Source organism: Osmerus mordax, chromosome 18 (genome assembly GCF_038355195.1).
Source record: "Osmerus mordax isolate fOsmMor3 chromosome 18, fOsmMor3.pri, whole genome shotgun sequence".
Lineage (NCBI taxonomy): Eukaryota > Metazoa > Chordata > Actinopteri > Osmeriformes > Osmeridae > Osmerus > Osmerus mordax.
Genome location: NC_090067.1, coordinates 7,491,556 through 7,506,963, shown reverse-complemented (window position 1 = coordinate 7,506,963; position 15,408 = coordinate 7,491,556). Strand labels below are relative to the sequence as shown.

General features: G+C 47.0%; 1 protein-coding gene across 1 annotated transcript in view; it reads right to left on the bottom strand.

Annotated features, from left to right (window-relative positions):
• Nucleotides 1–6,011: 6,011 nt before the first annotated feature.
• Nucleotides 6,012–15,408, bottom strand: part of pou2f2a (POU class 2 homeobox 2a) — a 31,735-nt gene continuing 22,338 nt past the window's right edge. The window contains exons 2-16 of the mRNA XM_067255888.1: nt 15,294–15,359; nt 14,893–14,927; nt 14,572–14,622; nt 13,615–13,734; nt 12,965–13,207; nt 12,537–12,642; nt 12,316–12,407; nt 11,780–11,965; nt 11,555–11,696; nt 11,297–11,445; nt 10,834–11,025; nt 10,355–10,403; nt 10,048–10,195; nt 9,478–9,551; nt 6,012–8,825 (exon numbers count right to left, since the gene is read on the bottom strand). Of these exons, the coding sequence (XP_067111989.1) occupies nt 8,506–8,825; nt 9,478–9,551; nt 10,048–10,195; nt 10,355–10,403; nt 10,834–11,025; nt 11,297–11,445; nt 11,555–11,696; nt 11,780–11,965; nt 12,316–12,407; nt 12,537–12,642; nt 12,965–13,207; nt 13,615–13,734; nt 14,572–14,622; nt 14,893–14,927; nt 15,294–15,359 (1,973 nt within the window). The 3' untranslated portion in view covers nt 6,012–8,505. The remainder of the gene's footprint in view (nt 8,826–9,477; nt 9,552–10,047; nt 10,196–10,354; nt 10,404–10,833; nt 11,026–11,296; nt 11,446–11,554; nt 11,697–11,779; nt 11,966–12,315; nt 12,408–12,536; nt 12,643–12,964; nt 13,208–13,614; nt 13,735–14,571; nt 14,623–14,892; nt 14,928–15,293; nt 15,360–15,408) is intronic.

The following is a 15,408-nucleotide window of genomic DNA, read 5'->3' as shown; positions in this document are numbered from 1 at the left end:
GAGAGGGATTAAGAATGAGGGGTCAAGGAAGAAAGATTTGATGTTGAGAGTGGGCAGGGTAAGTGGCGGGGGAGGGGGAGAAAGAGAGAGGGGGGGGGGAGAGAGAGAAGGGGGGCTGGGGGAGGAAGAGGGAGAGAAGTGAATGGCTTCTTTGTGATCAAAAGGCTTGTTTATTTTCTTGGCGCTTGAACTCTTGAGGAAACACATAGGGTCTGTCTGCGCTGTCTAGCTTCCTAGCTTCCTCCCTTCATTGCCTCCTCTATCGCCTAACTTTAGTGTCTTGGCCATGCTTCTGTGGCACATAGTCCCAGCACTGGTGAACACACCGCCAAAAGTGTGCAGACACTCATACCAGAGCAAATCTACGCACGGAGAGAGACACACACACACACGTACACACACCCCGCAGGCTCTCTCTTTCTCTCACACACTCATGCACATAAGCACACTTGGTCCACCCCCCCCCCCCCCCCCCCCCCCTCCCAGCTGGCATTCGCATGTGTAATAGGATTACTCCGCTCCTGTGCTGTGGCAGAGAAGACTCACATAGAGGAGGGGATGAAACGGGGGAAGGTGGGGTTGAGAAGGGGGAGAGAGGGGCCGATGAAGAGGAGAACAAAGGTAGAGAAAGAGAGAGAGAGGCCAGAGAGGGGCTTCAATTAGTACCTTATTACAATGAATGGAGATCATTGAGGACACTAGAAGCTTTGTCTTCTGTGTTTTGAAAATGTGAAAATAAAACAATCAGCTGATAAAAGGTTTACATAGATTTGCCCCAAATGGCACAAACTGCAAGGAAAAACAAGCTTCAGTGAGAATGAAACTTAGTACAAACTGCCATAATAGCACTCTATTAAAAGTAAAGGTAGTCTTATTCTGTATCCTTAAGAAAAGATAGAGAGAATGGTCATAATTGGAGGGAGTGACAAAGGTGTTGTAGAGAAGCCACACTGGATCCTTGGGGAAAGGAGGCTGCAGAGAGGAATGTGAGAGTTATATTTGACCTACTTCAGGCCTCATGCCAAATCTGTAATGTACACAGTTAGAGAAAGAGAGAGAAAGAGAGAGGGAGGAAATAGAGGGAGCATACGATGAAAACATGAGCAACGAGGAAACATTTGGCAAAGTAGGAAGGGAGGGAGGAAGAGAATGGTGGGAGAGGGTCGGAGAGAGACAGAGAGAAACAGCAAACTAGGAAAACATGAGTAAGGGAGAAGAAAAGAGAGCAGTAGAAAGGAGAGATTTGGGGAGAGAGAAGGAGAATTGGGGAGGGCCGGACAGAGCAAGGAAGGGGGAGAGAGAGAGATGGGGGGAAGGGGGAGGATAGAGTTGGGAGGTATGTGTGGAACGGTGCAGGTCTATATTTAGCACAGTCTGTATGTGTTGACAGGACCTCCAGACTCTCACCAGGGAACTCTCTTCCTATCCCTATTGGCACTATGCAACACTTCCCGTCAACCCCCCACTGTATATCGTTCCCCTCAAGCTCCCTTACACACTCCCTCTCTCCCTCACATTCTCTCTCCTTCCACTCCTCGCAGATTACGTACTCCCGCTCTCTCTCTTTTTCCTCTGTCTCTCTCTTTTACACACTCTGTCTCTCCCACTGTAAACCAAGTCTGAAACCTAACTCAGATCCAACATACTCATTATTTACACAGCAGGGGAAACCTGGAGAGGGAGCAAAAACTTGTGGGTCGGCCCTAGCCCGGGCCATGGGACTGGCTGCTTTGCCCTGGGAATATTGCTGGTGGCTGGGTCTGCCCTGGTCCCAAACTAGGGCTGGTGGCTGGGTCCACCCTGGCCTCAAACTTAGGTTGGTGACTGGGGATGGGGCAAGATCTGGGGTTGAGGCATCCCAGAACCGCCAACCACGAGGTGGAGGCGCCATGAGCAGGCACGTCACCATGGCGAGGAGTCTAAGGAGAACAGCAGACCAGAAGAAGACATCGCAACGGACTGTTCGCCACGGCTCTCTTCCTCTCTTCTACTCTTCTAACTTTCCTCAAGGTGGACTCACAGCTGATCTTCTAAAACACTTGCTGGGATGGCAATAACCAAATCAAACCTGAATCAGTGTTCAATGTAGAACATATGTTATTTAATTGAGAACCGCTGAAAACACTGGAACTTGTCTCCAGTAATTTTTGGGTAATTTAGTTCCCATACACCTGGGTGTTCCAGCTGTAGATGTACACATGGTCTCCAGGTCTGGCTAGGAACATATCCAAACCAACTATCACCCTAACTGAATCTGCCTGCTGTTCCTCACTTGTGTGAAAGCGGAGGGTGTTTACCCAAAATTCAAATAACTTTTCAAACCAGCTCTAACTGGCACAACCTCTGCGGACCGTTTTAAACTCAAACAGTTGCCATCTGAATCATTCTGAGGCTTTAACATCTTTGTTCAATTGAAAATATGGTGTATACCTTTCAATTATACACTTCCCCTTACTTAAAAATGTTCTCCTAAGGCTGCTTTCTAACAAAGGATGAGCGCAGAATGACAGCGGCCATATAACCATGTTGTTTAGTAAAACTTGATCAACACAAAGGCTGTGTAGGTGAAGACCCCACTCTCCTCTGGAGCTGTGAGCGTCTCTTGTGTAGTGTAGGTGTCCCTCTAGTGGTGGCTTTGGGGTACTGCGTATCATACAAACCCGTTACTGTCGATTTTCTCTGATTAACTTGCCCCGAACAATCCAACTACATCGGATTAGACCCAGCTTTAGCCCTGATCCATCATCTAACATGTGGAGGGAACAGGCTGGAACAACCTTTAAAAATACAATTTAAAAGAGTTATAAACTATTGGTTACTTAAATGATAGACAATAAGACACACTCAATGTGCTTTAAATAAGTATACACTACAGTGACTCAACCAGCAGTACATAATGTTGCCGGAATGAATGACTTTATGCCCTTTCAAATTTTCCAAATATAGTTCTAAACATTGCCCTTCTGTGAGTCCAGTCTGGTGCCCAAGGTATGAACAAAGAAAGGTATTCATGGTCTGTGGACATGAGAGGGTGAAGATGGATTTGGGCCTGTGGTTGTGTGTACATGTGTGTGCTAGTTTATGCGAGTCAGTGTGGGCATTTGAGTACGCTTGTGTGACGGTGTAGGTGTGTGAGTGTGCAAGTGTGTGTACGTTTGTGTGGACATGGCTTTTCCTCACCTTCGCAGTGGAATCTGTGTGTCACAAATGCCTACACCCTGTCATCTGTCTCTCTTGCTTTATCTATTCACTCACGTTCTACTCTTTCTCTCCCTATCACGCACACACTCATTCACACACTTTCTCTCGGTCTCCCTCTCAAGTCCCTGCTATATCTCCGCTTTGACAAATGAAGAATAAACAAGAGTTCCCAGAAAGAAGGAAAGATAGAACTGTGCCAGGACTGACTGGAAATATTCCTCCTCTCCCTCCTTCCCTCCCTAAACCCCCCCCCCCCCCCCCACCTCCTCCTCCTCCACGCTGCGGGCCACCCAGAGCACCACCACTGCAGGTCCAGATCCAGTTCCCCTGCTGGCCCAGCATGGTGCAGTGAACCAGGGGCCCAGGGCACACTGAGGCCCACCCAGACTGACAATGTATGCACTCGCACGGTAGGTCGCTTTGAATGAAAGCTTGTGGTAAATGGTTCCTGTAAGATGGTAACCCATGGTAACCCCAGACACTACGCCAAAGGACAGAGCAGTCTGGTTGAGGGAGGAGGGGGGCTTGGGTGGGCCTGGGTTTTAATGGAGCGTTCGTCTGTCTCTACTCTGTTATGAAGTTGTTTCTAGTCAAAGTGGTTCCACAGTGAGCCCTGTGTCTGGTTACGAGATGACGAGAGTGGCTGGTGTCAGTTGGGTTGGGCTGACATGCTAACAATGTACAGCTGTGTGTGTGCTCTCATCAATCTCTTCTGAGGAGCAGCCCAAACCCTTTCAGCCACAGCCATACCCACAGTCTGAATGGATGGGATGTACAAAAGATGAGCTAATGTTTGACATCATTGTGTTGTGTGTGAGTGGGTGATGTAAATATGCAATGACAGCCATTCGCATCAACTTGTTACAAGTCAAATAAGCAAGTCATCTAAGCAAGACTATTTGTGGAAGAAAGACACAAGGACCGATTGATCTAAATTCGCACTTTATTCCTACCAATTACTGTTTTGTTTGTCCCCCTTCCCTTCCCCAAACACCAGGCACACAGATAGCGATGAGTCTGGGACAGGTATAATAGAACGCTCAGAACGAGCCTCGAGAGAAAAAAAACCGGTCACTCACAAACAGAAAGGAATGGGCTGTGACAGTTACACGTGTCACAGAGCAGTGTTTTAACATTTTAGTCATCGTCATCATCATAAGTATCATTAATATCAAACATCACTGTAGCAAAGAGAACTTGCAGAGTTCTTAACCATAGAAATAAAACTAAACAAAATCACGAATCGCAAAATGCGGTAAAGAAAATGGGGGAAAAACAGGAAAGAGTTCTTTGGTTTTCACTATTGAGGTTTTTCATTAGTAAAATCTGTCTTTGCCATCCTCATTATTAACCTTTGGATTTAAGCTGCATTGTAGAAAAAATAGAGAGAAAATGTTTTCAAAAAGAATAAAGAAAGCAAAAGGGCCTAACTGACTAACTGCGTTCTCTCTCTCTACCTCCCTCCCTCTCCCTCTCATGGGTTGCGAATTTCATGTGACACTCAGATACACATGTGTTCTCAAGGCCAAAAACATCTCCTCTGTTACATAGAGAGTTGAAGACATACAGGCTTGAGATACGGTCATAAGCACATAACCAACATAAGGAACATCAACAGCCACATTGAAGTCTGGTAGAAAACTGTCTTGGGTCAAGACGTCCTGCTGCGATGCAGCGGCTGCTCTTGATGACAGTCTTATGATGTCATGGACGGGTGGTGAACACCTTTATGTAGCATTTACAGTCCTTGTGAAGACTCCTGAATGATTATATACACATGGACCAACAGTGTGTGTGTGTGTGTGTGTTTGTGTGTGTATGTGTGTGTGTGTGTAGGGTCCCGCCATAGTGGTTTAACTTTGGTATCATTCTAGGCCCACTGCTGGCGAGACCTCCACAGGCACGCAGTCTGTACAGCCTCATCCTGGTTACCCCACACACAGACGCCTTCTGGAAACATCTCACAGCCCTCACACCTCCCCCAGTCACCTCGTAACCAACAGAAACCAAAGACACAGAGAGAGAGAAAAAAAGAGAGACAGAGCACAACATGTCATGGCATAGCGTGCCACACGTACTCAGAACAGGAGGAGCTCTCCCCCCTGAGCGAGTCATCCCACAGCTTTCTCGTCCGTCGCTAGTCCTTCTCTAGTCTCTCTCCAACAGTTTCTAGTTATGACCCCCTCCTGAGGACACGCCTACGTCGTCCATTAAAGCTTCCAGTCTATTTGGTTTTCATCAGAGTATATGAGGTATTTAGGCGAAGCCCTCACCTTGGAACAACAAAAGGAAAATTGTGAAAGAGAGAGAGATCCTAGAGGGAGAGAGGAAAGAAAGACCGTGAGTCTAGACAGTCAAGTGGTGAATCTGGAGATGCTACTCCCTCATTATTGGAAGAGGGAGAAGAGAGGAGGGAGATGCGTCAGAAGCCTGCATCACTGTACAGTGAACTTTCATGGACATCCGTCCTCCTTTTAGTCTGTCTCTCTCCCTCTGTCATCCTCTCTATCTTTTCCCGTCTTCTTGTCTCTCTCTCTCTCCCTCTCTCTCTCTCTCTCTCTCTCTCTCTCTCTCTGGTCATTACAGCAAAGATACAGACTCTCACAGCAGATACCCAGTCTGTGAGAGAAGCAAGAACCTTTTCATTTTGGTTTTAGTCTTTCAGTATTAAAGTTTGGCCACAGCTTATCCCCCCACACAACCTCGCAGTCCCCACACTATTAAAACCCTTAGAATAATCATTAAATAGAAGGAACATCAATAAATACATAAATTAATCAAGCCATAAATAAATGAGTGAGAGTTCATAAAATACAAATAATTTCTGCAATAAAAAACACACACACCCCCTCACACAATAAATACGAAATCTTCAAAGATCATACAGTCTAAAGCTTTTGGTTCTAAAATCAAATCATCATTATCATCAAACATTTTTTATCAAGAAGGATCATTTCACAGCCTTTCTGTACAGGAGCATGAATATGTAAGCATTAAAACATAGATCTGTTTTCCTAAAAATAAACTAAAGAAGCACTAACAGGTACCTTCCTTCTAAAACAGAAGGTCAGCTGGTATGTCAGTTGACACCACCCACCTGCCCCCATCAGCCCTGGTCCTCGTTTGGACGCTCAATGGACCCTCTCAAACTGTTGTGCATTGGTTTGGTTTGTTATTTGGTTTGTGTCAGTACAGTTTTGCTTTTGGTTATTTTGTTTTGGCTTTTTTTCACAACATTCTCAATCAAATAAAGAATCTGCTTTATCACAGTTACATTTCAATCACGTGAGAAATAAAAGAGAAATAAACAAAATAATAACAAGCTATGAAAATAGTTCATACAGCTGGCCACCCCTATATCATCCCCATTAGAATAAAAAAGCAAGAGACAAAGTCATACATTATAGACAAACAGACCATTGAAATCAAAAACAACCCCCCCATAATTCTGATATTCAGTTCATTGAGGTTAATTGAGCTCCTCTGTCCAGGATGCAAAAACGAACAAACTGAAGACACCATCGAGAGAAGGAGGGAGGAAGGGAGGGAATATGGGTGGTGGAGAGAGGTAGGGCCTTGTGTCTGTGGCATGGACCACAGCAGACAAAAGGAGGCCTGGCAATCCCTCTCTCCCCTCTTTGACCTTCTCTTCTTCTCCTCCTCTCTGGTCTGGCGCTGTATTTGGTTTGGTTTGTGTTCTGTTCGGTTCAGTCACCCCTAGGTTTTGGTTTGCTTGTTTATTTTTGGTTTTGGTCCCTTGTTGCTATGACTCTCCACCCCCCTTCCACCCCCTGCTGGTTGATCCAGGTCCTGCTCACCTGGCACCTGTCTGGATCTTTCCACTCCTTCCTTCTCCTCCCTCCATCTTCTCTCTTTTCTTTGTGGTCCTTTCTTCCAAGGTGAAGGAAGGGTGTGGGGCAGGGTTCTGAGGCACAGCGTTTCTGGAGGAACGCACACATTAGAATACTGCTTTGTCTTCTCTCGTTTCCCAAATAATATTATTGGGATTTGAGTCGTCCTCTCCGGTCTTCAGGGTGTGTGTATGTGTGTGTGACACAGCTGTGGTCTCTTGTGAACACATGCGTCTCTCCCAAGGCTTTGGTATCCAAGAATGACTGTCTGTCCATAATAATGAGATGAGCTGGCATGAAAAACGTAAACAAGAGCAGAGAAATGGGGATTCTTTTGGTTTCAATAAGTTTGACTGTGTGTGTGTGTAGGTGTTGGTATTATATTTTGTTTTTCTGCCATTGTAAATCCAAGTCTCTTTTTGAAATGTTAACAACAGATCAATGTTGTCATGATGATGATGACAATGATCAATGTAAAAAGAATCTACAGATAATGATTTGAACCACTGATACGTTGTTAAGTGTATAACTGTAATTAAGAAATATAGCTGCTAAATCCACCACAGCATTGACATTTTATAGAATTCAAGGATAAAGCTAGTATTCAAGAGAGGTAGGTACTGTGGACTGTGGACACACTTTTTGGAAACATGGATATATATATTTATCAAACTAGTATTATTATTTGGCATGAAATACAATCTCCCCCACTTAAAATCAAACCACAATCGATACAAAAATACAAAATAATTGTAAAACAATATGGAGATATGGTGTGAAATGTAGTTTTGGTGTGTTTGGTGTAACAGAGTGTTGGTCGATCCTGGACAGTTCAATGTCAGAAGTCTTTAAGTAAAGCTTTTCTTTCCGTTAGTTCTTCTGTTTAATGTCAATTTTTTTGGTTTCAGTTTTTGGTATTTTGGTTTTTGGAGATTTTGGCATGTTTGTCATTTTTATCTTTGTGTATCTTCCTTTCTAGTTTACTTGTTTTTACATTTTGGTTTTTCAGCTCTTCATCCATGTTTGTCTTTTCATCTCATGACCTTGCCATGCCACCCATCTCTCACACAGTCGTTATGTGTTTCCTCCCTGCTCTAGTTTCCATCAATTTTTTTCCTCTCACTCTTCCACAGAAAGGAGCAACAGTTCTTTTTAAAAACTTTTGACAAAACGTCCCATCATGACACCCCTCCAACTGTATCGATAAGATCTTATTTTTTGGTTTAAATCTCCCCCGTTTTCCTGTTCTCTCCATCATCCCTTGCTTGCTCTCTCCTTCCCCTTTCTATCTGTGTATTTTTTTGGCTTCAAAAGACTCGGGGTGAGAGAGCGCAAGGGAGAAAAAAACGGAGGGAGAGAGAGATGGCTTTGGTTGAAAGGCGAGGTTTGTTTTCTGTAAAGCACTCCGCCTGAAACTCCTCCTCCCTCCTCTGATAGGTTCTTTTGGGTTCCGTCACTCGGCCATGGCCTCGTCCAGAGGCGGGGGGGAGGCTTCACTAAAGGAGCAGAAGGAGGCGGGGCTAGAGCATGGAGAGGGGGAGAGGGATTCACCAAGGCTCATTCCGCTGGCACCAGGGGGTGGGGACTCTCTGAGGCCGCTGACCAATCCCATGCCTGCGGCACCCGCTGTCATGGGCAGCAGGGTGGGGCGGTTGAGGAAGAGGGAAGGACGGAGGCTGCCACCGCCAGGACCCCCAGGGGCCGCGCCCAGAATCATCTGGCCACTCGTATCAAGACTGGAAATGGACAGTTGACCACCACTGGCAGCTAGGGCTGGAGTACAGAAGAGAAGAATAGATGAGAGGAGACCAAAGAAGAGGAAAGGAGAGAAGAGGTGCATTAGAAGTATTAGACAAGTCATTATGATAAGGTAAAGCTGATGCAACCGAGATGAAGGTTGAGGACAAAATGAAGGGGTTAGAAACACATTCACACACTCTCTTTCTCTCTCTCTCTCTCTCTCTCTCTCTCTCTCTCTCTCTCTCTCTCTCTCTCTCTCTCTCTCTCTCTCTCTCTCTCTCTCTCTCTCTCTCTCTCTCTGTCTCTCTCTCTGTCTCTGTCTCTGTCTCTGTCTCTCTCTCTCTCTCTCTCTCTCTCTCTCTCTCTCTCTCTCTCTCTCTCTGATTCACAATGCTTCGGTCTGCCTTTCTGATTTGCTATTTCCAACTCAAACATGACCCAAGGCAGCCAATGTTTCAATCCCTGCTTGAGGTGATAGTCAATTTCAAAGAAAATGTTTGCACATTCTTTCTTAATCGTGTAGCGTGTTGGAAATAGAGCTGGCACTGGAACATCTCTACAGTCAAGCAGACAGTTTGTCTGTTCTGTCTACATGGTTCCCAAATCAATCTCTGATGCTGGAGGACATCAGTTACATATGTACACACACACGCATGCATACACACACATGTGTACGCAGACACACCTTGCATTGTGGCCAGGGGACTGCTTCCGAGAAGAGCTTGGCTCATGACTGTGCTTACTCCCATCATTGTGTTCCTGTGGTGTGTATGGATACATATTCACACACACAAACAAACACACACACATACAGAGATTCCCACATGAAGAAAAACAAAGGGAGGTTAGAAGTTTCAGCAAAAGCAGATGAATAACAAACACCACATTATACGTGCCAACAGAAATTCAGTTTGGAGGATTGTCTGTTGAAAAATGTATGCATGTCTCTACAGGTATAAGTGCATTCTAAATTACTGTGTGTGTGGGTGTGTGTGAGTGTGTGCGTGTAAGTGCGAAAATTGAAAAGGTCAGATTTGCTGCTCAACTGGTATAGGTTGGTTCATCAGACGTACCCCAGATTAACTGTCACTGAGTGTGAGAGAGAGTGAAAGAGGGAGGGAGAGAGAGAGAGAGAGAGAGAGAGCGAGAGAGAGAGAGAGAGAGAGAGCGAGAGAGAGAGAGAGAGAGAGAGAGAGAGAGAGAGAGAGAGAGAGAGAGAGGGAAAATGAAATATAGAGAATAAGGAGAGACTCACCCAGTGTTCATGCCCTGGGTGCTGAGGCCGGGAGGGGCGGGGCTAGCAGTGCTGTGTGGAGGCGGGGTCACAGAGGAGGGGCCTGAGCTGCCGCCGGCAGAGCCACTTGGGGTCAGAGGGCAGGTGACCGATGGCGACGGACTGGTAGCTAGGAGATCAAGAGTGGGATGTCATGAATGAAAATCTAATTCTATTACAGATAAACTACTGTTTCAATCAAAATGATTTAAACTAAAGCAACATTTTGGCAATGACAGTGTTTTTAACAAACGCGAAACAAATGCCAATGCATTTAGTGGCTTGTCACCTGTTGTGCTGAGAGTGGTGACGACCTGGGACAGTCCCTGACTGGACATCTGGAGCGAGACAGAGAGAGGGAGAGAGAGGGAGAGGAACAAGTAAGGAGAGATAGAGAGAGGAAGCAAGTAGGTGAAAGCCAGCCAGAGATTAAAGATTTAAGTAGGAGAGAGACAGGTAGATGTACAGATCTCTTGTAGTGTTAAGGTTAGAATTAGCCAGTGATGGGAGTCAAAAATTGTGGTAGTGACATCACCATGACAGAGAACTGTATGCAGGAAGCTGAGGGAGCAATGCAGGATGGGTAGAGGACATACAGGGGTCATTCACAGGGGGCTACGACAACAACCTGGGCTGGGGGTGGGAGGTTGTTGAGGAAAGGGATCTTAGGGATCTGGGCAAGCTGGGCACAGGGTGGGGACCAAACAAAAGGTGAGGGTGAAGGTGGTGTAGGAGAGGAGGGGGTGGGGTTGGGTGCAGGGGTCGTACCATGTGCGGGCTGTAGCAGGGGGGTTTGTGCGTCACAGGGGGGGGCTGGCTGGGCAGGGGGGGGGTGGCGCTGGAAGGGTTGATGCGTTTCTCTTTCTGCCGTCGGTTGCAGAACCAGACGCGGATCACCTCCTTCTCCATGTTCAGCTGCTCCGCCATCAGCAAGATCTCCTCCGAGGTAGGCTTCTGGTTCTGGAAGAACACCACGTCAGAACAACGTCAAAACAATCTTCAGTAATGTTACAATAAGGATCTTCACTGAGGTAGGCTTTTGGTTCTAACAGAATGTGAAAACAGTGTTCCAGCAATATTCCAGTGACTTTAATGCATCCTACATCGGCATTTAGAGAGGTGAACAACACAAACATCAACGCTCAAACAACATTGAAGGAACTAGCACTAGACGCTTGACATAAGGTGACATAAACCGTCAGGTCAGAGGTCAAACCACAGTCTGACTCACCGAGATGAAGTTGCGCTCCAAGGCCACTCGGACATTGGTCTCGATGCTGGTGCGTTTCTTTCTGCGTCGCCCTGGCAACCCATCAAAGCCCATCATAGGGGAGGAGAGAGAGCTGGGGCTGGGCAGCATACTGTCTATTGCCATGGTTTCTGGTAGGGGGGGGGGGGAGAGAGAAAGAGACAAGGACAAAGATTATAGGGGGTTTTAGCAGTTTAAGTTTTTGCAAAATGCAACTTCTGTCTATGAGCCGTCACTCACCTGCATCACTGAGCCACTTCTCTAGGAGAGGCTTGAGCTTGCACATGTTCTTGAAGCTTAGGTTGAGGGCCTCGAAGCGGGAGATGGTGGTCTGGCTGAAGTCATTACCATACAGCTTCCCCATGGCCATACCCACATCACCCTGGAGGAGAGAGATAGATACAGATGAGTTACACACAGACACGCACACACACACACACAAGCACACACACACACAGCGCTCACCTGTGTGAATCCCAGTTTGATGCGTCTCTGTTTGAAGGTTCGGGCGAACTGCTCCAGTTCTTCCAGGTCGCTAGGCTCCTCCCCATGGGAGGTCACGGAGGTGACAGAGGCCCCGCCCCCTCCTGAAGACACCCCCCCATCGCTCTTCTCCCTCTGGAGTGACAAGTGACTGTCGCCATGTCGACGCTACGGCAAATGAGAGAAGGGAGTTACAGGGTTATCCTTCGTGGGAGTGGTGGAGAGGTGACCACACCGAAGTATTGACATGCGCTCTTATATATATATAGTATTGAGGAGAGGTCCATATAGCTTGTTCAGTCCTTTGCATGACATGAGTGTGTGTGTGTGTGTGGCGGGGGTGGGGGTGAGGAGCCTATGGTGTTAAAGAATCAATGTTCCGGCTTATATTAACACAAAGACGTTTGATTTCCACTGTTGGAGGCAGATCCCCCGTGTACCAGAGGGCACACACACTGACACCCACACATCAACCTCCACTCCTCCACCCACCCACCCTCACTCCGTCACACCTGTACCTGTGCTTGCAGTCCCATTCGGGGAGGGGAGGTAAGGAGCCCCCCCTGGTTCTGCGGAGGTAGAGAAATCAGATTTGGTGTCGATAGCAAACCTGAAGGGGAAGAGGGGCAATGGTTATAATCACACCATCCTTTAGAACACTCCTGTGTGAGGAGGAGGAAGAGAGATAGATAGAGAGGTGGATGGAGGTGGGGGAGGGTGGGGAAGGGTGGCATCATACCCTGCTGGGGCTGCTGGGCCTGGGGAAGCAGGAACTGGCCTGGGTTCTGGAGGTGGTGACCCGGCATCAGAACCAACTGCTGCAGCTGCAACAGCTGCTGGATATCCTGCAGGAGGGGCGGAGGAGGAGGGGCAGGGGAGGGGCGAGGGAGGGGGGGACGTGCAGGGGAGGGGCGGGGGAGGGGCGGGGAATCAAAGAGTTAAATGTACAGCCGATCCTGTCAAGGTCAACAGCACATATCTCAAGTCACTGAACATCTTATGCCAATAAATGTGAGATAATGTCCTATGTGTGGATTGTCAATACAGCAAGGCAGAAGAGAGATAGCAAGCGTTATAAACTGCAAGGCCCTCAACCAAGTACAGATCCAAGTACAGACACAACTTAACAGCGTCTCTTAAAAGTGACGGGTGATTGGCTTCTCTCACCTGGGCGGTTAGCTGAATTGGCTGAGAGAGGGACAGCTGGGGCGGAGCATGGACAGTGCTCTGCTCCTGTTTGGCAGCCTGATGCTGTTGCTGAGCCTGTGCCTGTGCCTGATTGGCTGCTGCAGCGGCATGGGCAGCGGCGTGGGCGTGTGCAGCGTTAGACTGTTGCACGGCAGCAGCCAATAGCTGAGCTTGAGCCTGCTGGAGGAGGAGTTGCTGCTGGGCAGGTAGGAGGGCTGCCAACTGAGGAAGAAGAGCGGGAAGGAGAAGGAATAGGGAGTGAAGGAGGAAAAAGAGGAGGGGGAAGAGGAAAAGGAGAGGAGGAGGAGCAAAAAAAGAGCAAGAGACGGAAGTGGAAAGAAGTGAAGCGTTCACCAAATGAGAGGAGGGTTGGACAGAGGTGAAGAGGAGGAAAGGAGGAGAGGAGGGTTAATCAGAGGTGAAGAGACAGCACAGTGGCACAGTAAGACCCAGTGTTACCCCAATGAGTCAGTAAGGCTGTGAGGGAAGAGCGTGAGCAAGGAAAGCAAAACAGGCCCCCGTTTCTTACATCAGAGCTGCATGTACTGAACTCTTAGTTTGCACACACAAACAATGACAATGATGAACACACACACACACACACTTCGAGCCAGCGCTGCTACACTCACCCCTGCCAGTTGACTGCCAGCCAGCATCAGTTGTGTGTGAGGGTGTGGGGCGTGCTGCTGGGGTGGAGCAGGGGGCTGGACATGGCTGGTGGTCATCTCAGGATCTTCCTCAGTCTTACCCTGCAAGACAATGGCCAGGGGGGTACATCAATATCAGAGTTTTTCACAGATGATCAACATACATTTGTTAAATGTTCCCATTTCTTTCTAGTAAAGGCGATAAAAATAAAGGAGTAATAAAAATGATTAAAGAAACAAAAGAGAATAAAACAAAAAATGCTGTTCAGCTTCTGGAGAAGGCAGTATGTGCTGGTGGCTCACTGGGTAGAGTAAGAACCACCCGCTGCAGGCTGAGGCCTTACCACAGCAGACCAGATTGGATTCCAGCCAGGGCCATTTCCTACATCTCCTCTCTCTCCCTGTCACTATAAATGAGGTAGAAACTGCCCCAAAAATATACTTTGTAAAGGCAAAGTGTATTCTCTCTCTCTCTTTCCCTCAGTCTCTTTCTCCTCCTCTCCAGGTTGCAGGTCTTACCTTGGCTCACTACGTTCGCAAAAGTTGAAAAACGTTCTGTACACAATTTCAGAGCGTTTCAAACCTGCCAATCTAGTCTGACCTGAAGCCCCCCTGTCATCACACATCCATCAGTCTGTCACTGTCTGTCTGTCTGTCTGTCTGTCTGTCTGTCTGTCTGTCTGTCTCCCCTTCTCCCTCAATTTCGATGTCAAAATCGCTCTCAAGTTCTCTGCCTCTGTGATTTAAGGCAAACTGCTCTTCTCTCTGCCGTTGTCTCTTTTTCTAAGTCTCAAACACACACAGTGCTCCCCCCCCCCCGGCCGTTCTCACATGGTGGGTGTGTCTGATTTGCATATAAGTGCACCTGGTCTTGGCTTCCTTCAGGGCGTCAGTGTTGATGCTTTAGATAACACACACACAAAAACAAAATAAACTTACTTTGGAGCTGGCCAGCGTGGGGGACAGATTGAAATGACTTGTTTTTAAAGGCTGTAAAAGAGGAGACAGACAACTTAGTAACAAGTCGTCCAGACAGCATTCACCTTTGAGACAGAAACACAGCTGCTTGACCAATTACAGAATTGCCTCATTGAGTTAGTGAAGAGCCATTATGTGAAGATCCTGGTACAAATCCCAACCAAATTAGGTGTGATTATTAAATAAATGTGCTTTCATGTATCATATAATTGTAGTCTTTAGCTAACAGGCTGATAAACAAGTCTACCATTTGTTTGTCAGTAAAGAGCAGAGATGACCAACCTGATCACTGATGTCTGGTGTGTTCCTCTCAGAGTCTGCAGAGTTAGGAAAATGAGAAAAAGGATGATAGGACAGAAAACATCAAAACGGGGGCGGGATACAGAGAAACAGAGAAAAAGACAGAATGACAGAGCAGAAGACTAGATACTGTCTTGAACCCTACAGCCAGGCAAATCTTTACTGGTACTTAAAAAAGTTAAAATTCCAGATCTGAAAAACAGATGTCTCTGCTTTGGGTAGAGAACACCAGAACACACCTTACATGTGAATAACTTAGCTGTGCATTGACCTAAAGTCTAGTGACAGGTTACACAAACAACATGACAAATCATATACACTGCCGCTTTTTAGAACATTTGAGAAATGTGAAGAATGATACGTGCAAAGGGTGTGCTAAGTACCTGTGCTCTCCCCTGGAAGCTCTACTCCAGGCTTCTCATCTTCTGCTGCTTTGGACATCCTGATATCTGCAGAAGAGAGAGAGAGAGAGGGGGGGGGGGGGAGGGGTTAGATGTA